At 42.5% G+C, this 12,469-nt stretch overlaps 1 protein-coding gene across 1 annotated transcript in view; it reads right to left on the minus strand.

Annotated features, from left to right (window-relative positions):
- The window catches only part of MYO18B (myosin XVIIIB), a 339,875-nt gene that overhangs the window by 286,325 nt on the left and 41,081 nt on the right, over positions 1-12,469 (minus strand). Inside the window, exon 10 of the mRNA XM_072600101.1 lies at positions 9,771-9,915. Within this exon, the coding sequence (XP_072456202.1) occupies positions 9,771-9,915 (145 nt within the window). The remainder of the gene's footprint in view (positions 1-9,770; positions 9,916-12,469) is intronic.

Consider the following 12,469-nt stretch of genomic DNA (forward strand, 5'->3'; position numbering starts at 1 on the left):
AACTCAGAGGAACTGGACAAAAAGCACACCAGGCAGGCAGGCTTGGGAGGGAGGGGGGAAATTGTGTCAATGGACAGAATTCCAGAATCTATGAGATTGCAGATCCCTTAAATTATTTACATGTTTTTGAAAATGACCAATATTACTCCGGTGACAATATCATTGCTATTATTTAAAAGGAAAATATGAGTGTTAATAACAATAGTAGTTTTATGATTTTCAGTTTTTATGATTTTATGATTATGATTTAAAATATTTCATAATATTTTATGATATTTGGCAGAACGGACAGCTAGGTGGTGCAGTGGATAGAGTGCTGGGCCTGGAGTCAGGAAAACCTGAGTTCTGAACTCATACATTTACTATCTGTGTGACCCTAGGCAAGTCACTTAACCCTGTTTGTCTCAGTTTCCTCATCTAAAAAATGAGATGGAGAAAGAACTCCAAACTAGTATCTCTGCCAAGAAAACCCCAAATGGGATCATGAAAAGTCGGATATGAATAAAAGCAATGAACAGTAACAAATTTGGCAGGATAGTAGCAGACAGACAAACTGCGGCAGAATCAAGAAGTCCTAGGTCCGAGACTCAGCTCTGCCATATATTTAGAGGCTATGTGACCTTAATCAAGTGACCTATCTCTCGAGTGCCCCAGGCAATAGCTCTCTCAGAATATATATTTCAGGGAAGACCAGAATTGGTGGAGGGATTTTCCCTCAATGGAAGTTCTCCATACTAATGAAATTACAACTGTAGACACCACGCACATTCAAAAAAATAACAATCATTATTATTATTATAGCATATTATTATATAATATCCTTAAAACATATGGGACAATAGAGGGAAGACCCCCAGGCCATTGGATAGATCTATACCCCCCCCAAGGATGACCTTGCGGGGAGGCATGGACAAGGACAAAGGTAGAGACGGGTCTCCATTCTACATCAAGAGAAGGAATGTCCACATGGAGGAGGGTGCAGAGTTGTTTAAATGTTTGAATGGGATTATTATGGGGTACGCTAGCCTGTAGAAGGCCAAGTACTTGGTTAACAAGCCCCACCTCCTAGATCTTCAGTGTGGCAACCAAGACCATGACATATCCCACTCATGCAGCTAGGTGGTGCATGTTCTGGACCTGAAGTCAGGAAGACCTGAGTTCAAATCTTGTCTCAGACACTTACTAGCTGTGTGACTTGAGTCATATAATGTCAGTCTGCCTCAGTTTCCTCATTTGTAGAATGGGGATAATAATTACACCTCCTTCCCAGGGTTACCATGAGAATCAAATGAGACAGTTTTTGTAAAGAGCTTTACAAAGCACCAAGTAAATGCTTGCTTTTGGCTGTCTGTATGTCATTTCCAATCCCCTTCCTGCTGTGCTTTCCAGCTAAAAAAGCCAAGTTTCTTATTTCTTTACTCCCAACCCACCGGGGTAAGAGAGTCAGACAGCTCTCCTTGGGGGTCAGGTCTTGGAGTTCCTTCATGGAATTTCAGTTGTGTCCAGCTTTTCATGACCCCATTTGGCTTTTTTTAGCAAAGATACTGGAGGAGTTTGTCATTTCTTTCTCTAGTCCATTTTCAAATGAGGAAAGTGAGGCAAACAGGGTGAAGTGACTTGCCCAGGGTCACACAGTCAATAAGTGTCTGAGGTCAGATTTGAACTCAGGTCCTCCTGACTCTATCCACTGCACCATCTAACTTCCCCCATCAGGCTCCCAGAGCAAGCCAGCCAGAATGAGAGTATCATATGATACATTTTTCCCCCAAAAGAAAACCTGATTAATAGAAGGAATCCTTAATCTATTTCAGGATGATCTGTTATGACAGTGAACAAAGACATTAATATACGACTCTCAAATACTTAATAGCTGATTATAAAGCAACTGATTATGAAACGCACCAGAGCGGGGTTTAGCGGGAGTAAATCAGTCACACCCGTCTCCTGAGCAAGACGTGGCATCTCTTAAAATAATGGATTGGGGAGAATCATTTGCATAATCTTTCCTGGTGAAATATTGACAAATGTGACTTTCCCTTCAACTGTAACAGAATCATTCCTGGGAGGGCCGCAGATGCATGAAAAAAACATGAGCCCTCAGAAGATTCCCTGTGTGTCTGCCCTGGGATCCTGGGAACTATGGCTGCCAACATAGCATGGAGATGTCTCCATTGATGGCCTTGCCTTGGCTCTCCCTTGCCATGCTGGTGGCAGACCAAGTCCGGATGTGGCAGCAACGTAATGAGCAGACCCAGCACAAAGACATGGCCTTGCTTCTGTGGCTCAGGACAGAAGCCCAGGTGCTCCAAAGTGTCAAAGCTGGAAATGACCCTATGGATCATCTAAGTTGGCCTCCTCATCTTACAGAGAAGAAAACTGAGGTCCAGAGAGGGGAGCATGGTCAGTTATGGGAAGTGCCAGAAAGAGGCACAGAGTCTCACTACTTCCATTGCCAAATATGAGAGTCTTCTGCCCTTCTGTTCTGTCCATTTAAGGACTGGACCTAAATCAGATAGTTAGTCAGTCACATAGCATTCATTAAGCACCTACTTTGTACCAGTCACAATACCAAGTGTAGAGATTCAAAAAAAAAAAAAAGGCAAAAACAGTCTCCCTTCTCAAGGATCTTCCACTCTAACAGCAGCGAAAACAAGTATGTGCAAACAAGATAGAAACAGAATCAAAATGAGGGTGGGGAAGTCTTAGAAGGAAAGCCCTATGATCAAGAAGAATTGAGGATGGCTTCTTGCAAAGGAAGGGACTTTGGCTGAGACTTAAAGGAAGCCAGGGAAGCCACGAGACAGAAATGGAGAAGGAGATTGTTCCAGGCATGGAAGATGGCCAGTGAGAATGTATAGAGGCAGTCTAACCTGTATTATAAAGTAGCAATCATCAAAACTGTCTGTTATTGACTAAGCAATAGGGTGGTGGATCAGTGGAACAGATTAGGTACACAATACCGAATGGGCATTACCTCACTCAAAGTAAGAACCTGAAAAGGCCTTAGCCAGAAAGGGCCAGGGTCCCACATTACATCCTGGGCCATCTCCAGTTGTCCTGATGAATATCTGGTCACTGAACTCAGATGGCTCTGGAGGAGGAAGTGAGACTGGTGACCTTGCTCAGCCCTCCCTCACTCAAATCAAAGTCAACTGCAAGTCATGTCATCATCTTGATGTCATGGTCCTCTTTGAAAACAAAGGACAAACACACCATAGCAAATAACCATAGTAATCTAGTGTTTGACAAACCCAAAGACCCCAGATTTGGGGACTAGTACTCACTATTTGACAGAAACTACTGGAAAAACTGGAAAACAATATGGCAGGAACTAGGTATAGACCAACATCTTACACCACATACCAAGATAAGTTCAAAATGGGTACATGATTTAAACATAAAGGTTGATACCATAAACAAATTAGGAGAGCAAGAAGAGTTTACCTGTCAGATCCATGCAGAAGAGAAGAATTTATGACCAAATAAGAGACACAGAACATTACAGAAAGTAAAAAGAATAATTTTGACTATGTTAAAAAGTTTTTGCACAAACAAAACCAATGTTACCTAGATTAGAAGAAAAGCAGAAAGTTGGGAAACAATTTCACAGTAAGTATCTCTGATAAAGACCTTGTTTCTCAAATATGTAGAGAACTGAGTCAAAATTATAAGACTAGAAAGTCATTCCTTAACTGATAAATTGTTAAAGGATATGACAAAGAAATCAAAGCTATTTATAGTTATTTGAAAAAGTGCTCTAAATCACTACTAGTTAGAGAAATGCAAATTAAAACAGCTCTGAGGTACCACCTCACATCTATCAGATTGGCTAATATGACCAAAAAGGAAAATGATAATCGTTGGAGGGGATGTGGAAAAATTGGGACACTAATGCACTGTTGGTGGAATTGTGAACTGACCTAACCATTTTGAAGAGTAATTTGGAACTATGCTCAAAGGGCTATAAAACTATGCATATCTTTTGATCCAATAATACTACTTTTAGGTCTGTATCCCTAACGGATACCAAAAAAGGGGGGGTGGGGGTGGGGAGGAGGAAAGGAACTGCTTGTACAAAAATAGCAGTTATTTTTAGGGTGGCAAAGAAATGAGAATTGAGGGGATGCTCATTAATGGGGGAATGACTGAACAAATTTGGTATATGATTGTGAGGAAATATTATCGTGCTGTAAGAAATGACAAGTAGATTGACTTCAGAAAAATCAGGAAAGACTCACATGAACTGATACAAAGTGAAATAAGCAGAACCAGCACATTGTACACAATAACAGCAACATTGTGTGATGATTAGTTGTTAATGGCTTAGTTGTTCATGGCAATACAATGATCCAAGACAAATCCAAAGGACTCATGATGGAAAATGCTATCCGCCTCCAGAGAAAGGACTGATGGAATGTGAATACAAATCGAAACAGACTATTTTTCACTTTCTTTTTTTTTCATGGTTTTTTTGTTCTGTGTTTTATTTAACAATGTGACTAAAGTGGAAATACGTTCTGTGTGACCGCATGTGTATAACTTATATCAAACTGCTTACCATCTCAGGGAGGGAGGAGGAGAAGGGAGGGAGAAAATTTGAAAAACAAAATGTTTTTAAATGAATGTTAAAAACTGATACATGTAATAGGAAAAAAATAAAATATTCTTTTAAAAAAAAGAAAGAAAAGGCATGGAGTCAGGAAACAGTGTCCAGTTTGAGTAACAGCAAGGAGACCATGCTAATTGTCCTTTTCTCTGGACTCATGGGACATTCAAAGAACCCACCATGAGACTGCTGTCTCCTTTAGGACAAGGACCATCTTTTGCCTCTTTTTGTATCCCCAGTGAACAGCACAGTGCCTGACACATAGTAGGTATTTAATAAATGCTTATTAAGACATTGTTGTATATGAATGTGACTTTGAAAACAAAGCCCTAAAATCCACATTATCTCAAACTGTTCCTTCCTTTAAGTCTTGGTTCTTCCTCAAGATTTGAACTCCATCTTCTCCATCTGTCAGCTCTCTGACAATCTGCAGCACAGGGCTGGACACACAGTCAGTGCTTAGCATTATGTCCTGATTTGGCAGGTTCATCAATGAGAAGGAGAGGGCAGCACAGAGCAAGTATAAAAAGGATTCAGGACACTTGGCATCAGGAGTTCTGGGCTCCTAGCCAAGGGGTCTTAGGCAAGTTACCAAGCCCTCTGGGGGCATTCTGGGTTCTTCCTGTGTAAAATGTAAAATGAGGGGGTCAGGCTAAACAATCCCTAAGGCCCCTCCAAGATTTGCAGCCCTGATATTCCCTGTTTTCAGGCCCCTCCCAGCCCTGACATCCCCTGTTCTAAGTCCCCTTCCAGATCTGACATTCCCTGTTCTAAGACCTCTCCCAACTCTGACATTCCACACAATATTATAGAATGAATTCCAGATGCAACATCTATAGCAGTTGGGTTCCAATCTTGCCTCTGACAGTTTTTGCTGTGTGACTCTGGACTAGTAACTTAACCCCTCTGAGTCTCAATTTTCATATCTGCACAGTGGAGATAAATAGAAGCTGCCTCCCCTCCCATGTAGTATTGCTATGTAGATCAAACAGAGAATCTTAGAGCTGGAAAAGCCTTCAGACTGTCCAGTTCCACTTCTTTATTTTACCAAGAAGACTGAAAGAGGGGCACATCCCCTTCCAAAGTTCTACAGGCAGGGGCAGGGTAACAAGCCTGGGATTGGAGTTATTTCCAATGACCCATACACAGCCTCCTCTTCATTCTCTGCCCCCAAGTTTCCCTAAGCTCCATGACCTCCTCCTCAAAGATCTCCAGACACTGCAATCAGCTTGGAGTTGAAATAACCAACCTGGGAAGGACTGCATCTGCCTTCATGCATAGAAACTATCACAGGCCAGCTGCCAGGGGACCATGGCTGGTCTACTCATGAAAGCCATCAGAAATAAATAACAACAAGTAACATTCACATCACACACAGAAGTCTGACAAGCACATAGATTATCAAATCTGAGACTTCCAACATTCTGAGGAGGGTGGTTTTTGAGAACGAAGAAACAGTCATAGATACGATCAATGACCTGCCTGAGTGTCCCTCAGTAAGTATCAGAGGTGAAGCTAGAATCCAGGTTCTCCTGACATAAGGGCCAGCCCTCTACCCACAAGGCCAATTGAAGGCCCCATGTCCTTGTCTTGGCCTATCCACATTGAGAACAGGGATTATTATTTTTCACATTCCCGCTCTGAGAGAAAGAAGCATTCCTCTCCATCTGCACCTCACTTGAGCCTGAGAGAAAAGCAAAACCCCCCAAATTGGCTTTTTCATCTAAGACAACATAGATGGGCTATGAAGTCTTGCCAGGACAAGTTGCCAGGTGCAGACAGTAGAAAGGAGAAACAGGATCCTTCACTCCAAAAATTCTCTCTCCCTTCCAACTGAACCAATTCGGACCATTAACCCAAAGTCACATAAAAGCCTTGGATAAAGCAGGGGATGTGAGGGCATTTAAAAAGTAAATAAATTTAATGAGTTGAAGTCTAGGAATCAGAGGACTTGGGCCCCAGTCCCAGTTGGGGCCCCTTAGATCTTTACTCCGGGCCTAAAATGACTTTGGCCTGGATGATCTCTTCTGGTCCTCCTAGCTCCAGTACTCAGATTTATTTCATTGCTAACTTCAGTAGAAGACAATGGATTATTGAACCTTCTTTTAGGCATAACTAAGACAGTCATAGATTTTGAGCTGGAAGGGACCTTGCAAACCATCTTGTACAACTCCATTTCTATAGATGAAGAAAATGAGGCCTATAGAGATCAAAAGACCTTGAAAGTCACAGAGATAGTCAGTAGAAGAGCTAGAATTTGAACTCAGATCCTCTGATTTTCAATCCAATGTCCTTTATAGTATATCACACTGGTGGAAGATTTGTCCAGAGGGGTGATGATAGTCAACCACTAATAACTCAGAAAGAAACAATGACAGACAATGGATATGAAACGGTAGTTTTCAGAAGAAATCAAAGCTATTTATAGTCATATAAAAATGCCCTAAATCACTATTGATTAGAGAAATAAAAATTCTAACAACTCTGAGTTACTACCTCATACCTATCATACGGCAAAAAGAGAAAATGACAAATATTGGAGGGGATGTAAGAAAATTGGGACACCATTGCATTGTTGGTGGAGTTGTTAACTGAGCCAACCATTCTATAGAACTATTTGGATCTATGCGCAATGGGTTATAAAACTGTGCATACCCTTTGACCGAGCAATATCACTACTAGATCTGTATCCAGAGAGATCAAAGAAAAAGGACCTATAGGTACAAAAATATTCACAGCAGCTCTTTTTATGGTGGCAAAGACTTGGAAATTGAGGGGATACCCATCAGTAGAGGAATGGTTGGATAAGTTGTGGTATATGATTGTGACAGAATACTGTTGTGCTATAAGAAATGATGAACAGTTGGACTTCAGAAAAACCTGGAAAGACTTGCATGAACTGATGCTGAGTGAAATGAGCAGAACAAGGATACATTGTATCTAGTAACAGCTACATTGTGCAATGACTGACTTTAAGAGATTTAGCTCTTCTCAGCTAAGTCAATCCAAAGGATCTAAGTCAATTCCAAAGAATTCATGATGAAAACTGCTATCCACTTCCAGAGAAAGAACTAAAAGAGCCTGAATGAAGATCGAAGCATATCATTTTTTACTTTATCATTCCTGGGTGTTGTTTTGTTTTTGCAACATGGTTAATATGGAAACAGGCTTTGCAGGATTTCACATGTACGACTGTTATCACATTCTTGACCTCGCAATGGATGGGAAGGGGAATAGAGGAAAAATTTAGAACTCAGTTTTAAAAACATGTTAAAAATAAATAATAAAATCTTAAAATGATGATAGAATTTTAGAGTTGGAAGGGACTCCAGCATCTAATGAGTCCAACTCAAACTTGAAAAAGATTCCCCATGGCATCATTACCCACAAATGGCCAATCAGTCTTTACTGGCATTTTAGAAAAGGTAAATACAACCATAGAATGAAGACATTCTTCACACTTTGTGGGGCGCTGATGACCATAAAGTCTCAAATGGTCCAGAAAGCTTCTCTTTCTTGCCCAACGAATGGTATTTTCCATTTGGCTTTCACCTTTGTCTAGCTCCCCACTAAGTAACACATTTAATTCAATCAACTTCCACTTTTAATGCTGAGAACAAAGTGTGGTGTGAAAAGCAATGCCCTTAACCAACAGGGAGAAATGAAATTCTTAGTTATGACTTTGTTTCATAGGGTGCCAATGATAAATACTCAATCACCATGTGGTAGAGTCAGTCCCTCAAAAAAAAAATCTAGCCTTACTATCCATACAAGAAAAACCAAGAGGATGATAAATGCCTACAAACCATGATATTCCCTTTGATGGACAAGCTGTAGAGCTTATGTATTAATACATATATCTTGGAAAACATAACAAAAAATAATAAATTGGACCCAGAAAAGATCAGGAGTAGAGAAGGTTGGATTTCCTTTGGGAAATTGTAGAATGCTTTAAATGTTTTCCCTGGAACAAGATCCATATTTTTAATACTAATATTCTACCAATGTTACTGTAAAACTGAAAGTCATAGGATATAATGGCCTCTGAAGAATTAATAACGTGTATTACCCAAAAGAGGATGAAGAGGCTCACGGTTGGCATGAGGACTCTGCTACCCATTGGAAGCAAGGAACTGGGAAGGATGTTATTAAAGGCATTAGGTGACACAGCACAAGTTTGGAATCACAAAGACACAAGTTCAAATCTATCCTCAGATAAACACAGCTATGTGTTCTTGTATCATTTAACCTCTGTTTGCCTCAGTTTCCTCAATTGTAAAATGGGTATAAGAATAGTCCCTGCCTCCTAAGGCTGTTGCGAGGGTCAAATGATATAATGTTTGTGAAGAGCTCAGCACAGTGCTTGGCACATAGTGGAGGCTATTAAAAAAATAAAACACTAGCTATTGACCATTATTATCATCAAAGCAATATGTGTGAAAAAAAAATAAAAATTAGCCATGTAGTGGTGAGGGTTGGGGGATGGCCAATGGATCGCACATGTGTTCCACTGGTAATCTCCCAGGTGTCTGAAAGAGAAAAATCAGAGAAGGCCCCAAGCATGGTAGATGGTAAAACCATGTGGTAAACCAACAGGAAGAGGTGGATAAGAGGCATGGAGAACGGGCTGTGATATGCAATGAGATGATGCCTCTTTCTGACTCACTGGACTCTTTCCAGTATCCACTTACCACTGATTCACATAATAGACACTTAAAAACTGCTTCTTGATTGATTGATTAAATTCCACTCCCAACCCCCTCACCAAATGAAGACTTGCCCAAGAATGAACAACAGACACAGGAGGTCTCCAGAAGAATCCTGAGAGGGTGCACCCCAAGCCCCCCACTCCTCAGCTGAGTGCAGGGGCACCCACAGGAGTCAATTCCTTATCCCCCACAATGATAACAACATTCTGCTCTGTGCATCAGGACATCCATCTAGCATACCGCGAAAAGTCCTTTCACTGGGAGAGAGGGTGGGAAGACATTGGCATCCACCCCCAATGAAGAAGCCAACAGACCAAACAAGAGGAAGAAAGTCTCTTTCTGACATGGTCACTCATGCCTCTAAGAGATTTGGGGCAGCTACGGAAGGACCCTGCATGCCACTGGTGCTTAATAAATTCTTGTTGGATTGGATTGAGGCCAGGAACGGGGATTACCTTTACATGCCCCTGCTGCTCCAAGGTGATAAATAGCTGCCAGCACCCGCCAAATGGCCCGCTGCTCACTAGCAGAGAAGCCCAACGTCTCCATGGCCCCTTGGAGGTGAGAGAATGCTGCTGCGGCCTTTTGCTTCTCTTCAGGCTGGGAGGTACAGAAAGGGAAAGGGAAGAAGGAGTCGGAAATGCTTACAAGCAAAGTCCCTGGTGATGGAGAAGGAGTCTGGATAGTCACTGGGGGGCTCCATCTCATAGAGGAGTTCCAGCTTCTCCCTTCACCTGAAATCCCCTCTCTGCTTCTGCTCTGTCCTCTCTCTGATCCCTCCTCCCCACCACTGCCCAGAGAATCTCTATAATGCACTACTCTGACCAGATCACTGCTGTCCTCAAAAGCCTTCAATGGCTCCCGTTGCCTCAGATCCACTGACTCAATACCAGTTCCTGGAGTGCTTTCCTTACTCAAATCTCTCTTAACATCCCTGATTTCCTTGGAAGCAGTGATTTAATGCAGTGAATAGAGCACTGGAAGACATGAGTTTGAATCTACCTCAGGTACTTACCAGCCATGTGACCCTGGGCAAGTCGCCTGCCTCACTTTCCCTATTTGTAAAATGGAGATAATAATCACCTACCTTTCAGTGTGGTTGTGAGGATCAAATAAGATAATACACCTAAAAATGCATCACAGACCTTAAAGCCATATGTAGATGCTGAACCAGTTACTTCAAGGCTCACCTTGTAAATGAAGCCTCACCCTTCTGCTACTGCTGCCCTTCAAAGGTGTGTTGTATCAATTTGGTACACACACACACACACATACACAGACACATGCACATACATACACACAGACACATGCACACATACACAGACACACACACAGACACACAAATAGACACAGCTACACACATAGACACACATACAGAAAGACACACACACATACGCAGACACACAAATAGACATAGCCATACACACAGACACAGACACACACACACATACATACACAGACACACACACATACATACATACACAGACACATACATACATACACACACATACACAAACACATACACATACACCGATACACACAGACACACAGACACACAGACACACAGACACAGCCACACACATAGACACACATACAGAAAGACACACACACACATACACAGACACACACACATATGCAGACACACAAATAGACATAGCCATACACACAGACACACACACACACACACACATACACACACATTTTCTATCTCCCTGAAATAAATTATAAGCTCCATGAGGACAGGGACTGGTTCATTTTTCTCTTTGTAGTACCTAATAAAATGCTTGGCACATGGTAGGCATGTAATAAATGCATATTGCTCTTTTGAGAGAACTATTTTTTTAAAAAACTGCATGGCCCTGCCATCAAAGGCCCCCCAGGTGCATCACCCCTCCATTTTCTCACCCTTATCTTGGGCTGCTCCCACCTACATACCCACTGCAGGTTCCAGGCAGGCCAAAGGATGGCTCTTTTCTCCTCCTGCCTTCTCACATCTCAGGGGCCCTGCTCTTGCCACCAGCCATGCCTAGAATGCCCCCTCCTCCAGGAAGCCTTCTCCAACCTACCCCTCCCCACCACGAAAGTAATCTCAGCCACCTTACGTGTTCCCAGCGCTGTGCTGGGCACTCTGGGTGAGCATGGCTCACTCCCATTCCTACTACGTTTATTTTTATAGACATATATTTACTAAGAAGTAAACACTTGAAAAACAGGCTCAGTCTTCTGTCTGAGTAAGCCCAGAACCTAGCACAGGGCTCAGAAAATAGCATGCATTTGAGAAATGTTGGTGGCATTGAATTATTGAACCAGGCCCTGGCCCAGATGATCCAAAAATAATTTCTATTTCACTGGGGCGTATACAAGGAGGTTTGCCCAGGCTAACCATCTCAATTTGGTTTCTATTAATATTAAAACCAGTCTGTATCACCTTGAGATGGAGGAAATAGGACTTGGGGTAGAGAGGGGTGAGGTGTGGAGGGGGGACCCTGAAAGGGCCTGGACTGGGACCCCAGCTATGCTGACCACAAGCTGGGCCTCTCCCAGCTCTGACATCCTATATTCTAGAGTCCCTCCCAACCCTGACCTTTCTTGTTCTAAGGCCCATCCCAGCTCTGACATGCCCTGTTCTAAGGTCTGGTCCTGCTCTAATGACCTATGAGTTTACTGGGAGGAACTGAATCCATCCCCCTGACAGATTTTCCTCTTCCTTCTGCCTTTTTCTGAGTCAGGGGATCTGGATTCCCAGCCCTTGGGGCTACAGTACCATGCCTCTCCCTCACTGGTGACATGATGTAACCCTTGGCTCAGACTTTCTCTGTGACTGGACACCAAGGTTGGACAGCAGCAAGTCTCCTGACACATGAGAACAGGATGCTCCAAGGCAATAGAGGCAGGGCCAGTAGGGCAGATGAGTCCGGGACCCTCTGGGGGTGGTTTGGCAGCCAGGGGACTAGTCCTCCTTGTGGGAAGCTTTTTCCAACCAATGAGAGGCCCACAGGGATAATCAGCCAACCAGTGAAAGAAAAATCAAACAATTCTGCGACACTGACTGATTCATCATGGAAGCGTTCCAATTAATAGCCAAGGTCTGTGCCGATGATCCATCATTTTCTTGGGATACCTGGGGAACACAAAACCCCTAGCAACCATGAGC

This window comes from Notamacropus eugenii, chromosome 4 (assembly GCF_028372415.1).
Source record: "Notamacropus eugenii isolate mMacEug1 chromosome 4, mMacEug1.pri_v2, whole genome shotgun sequence".
NCBI lineage: Eukaryota > Metazoa > Chordata > Mammalia > Diprotodontia > Macropodidae > Notamacropus > Notamacropus eugenii.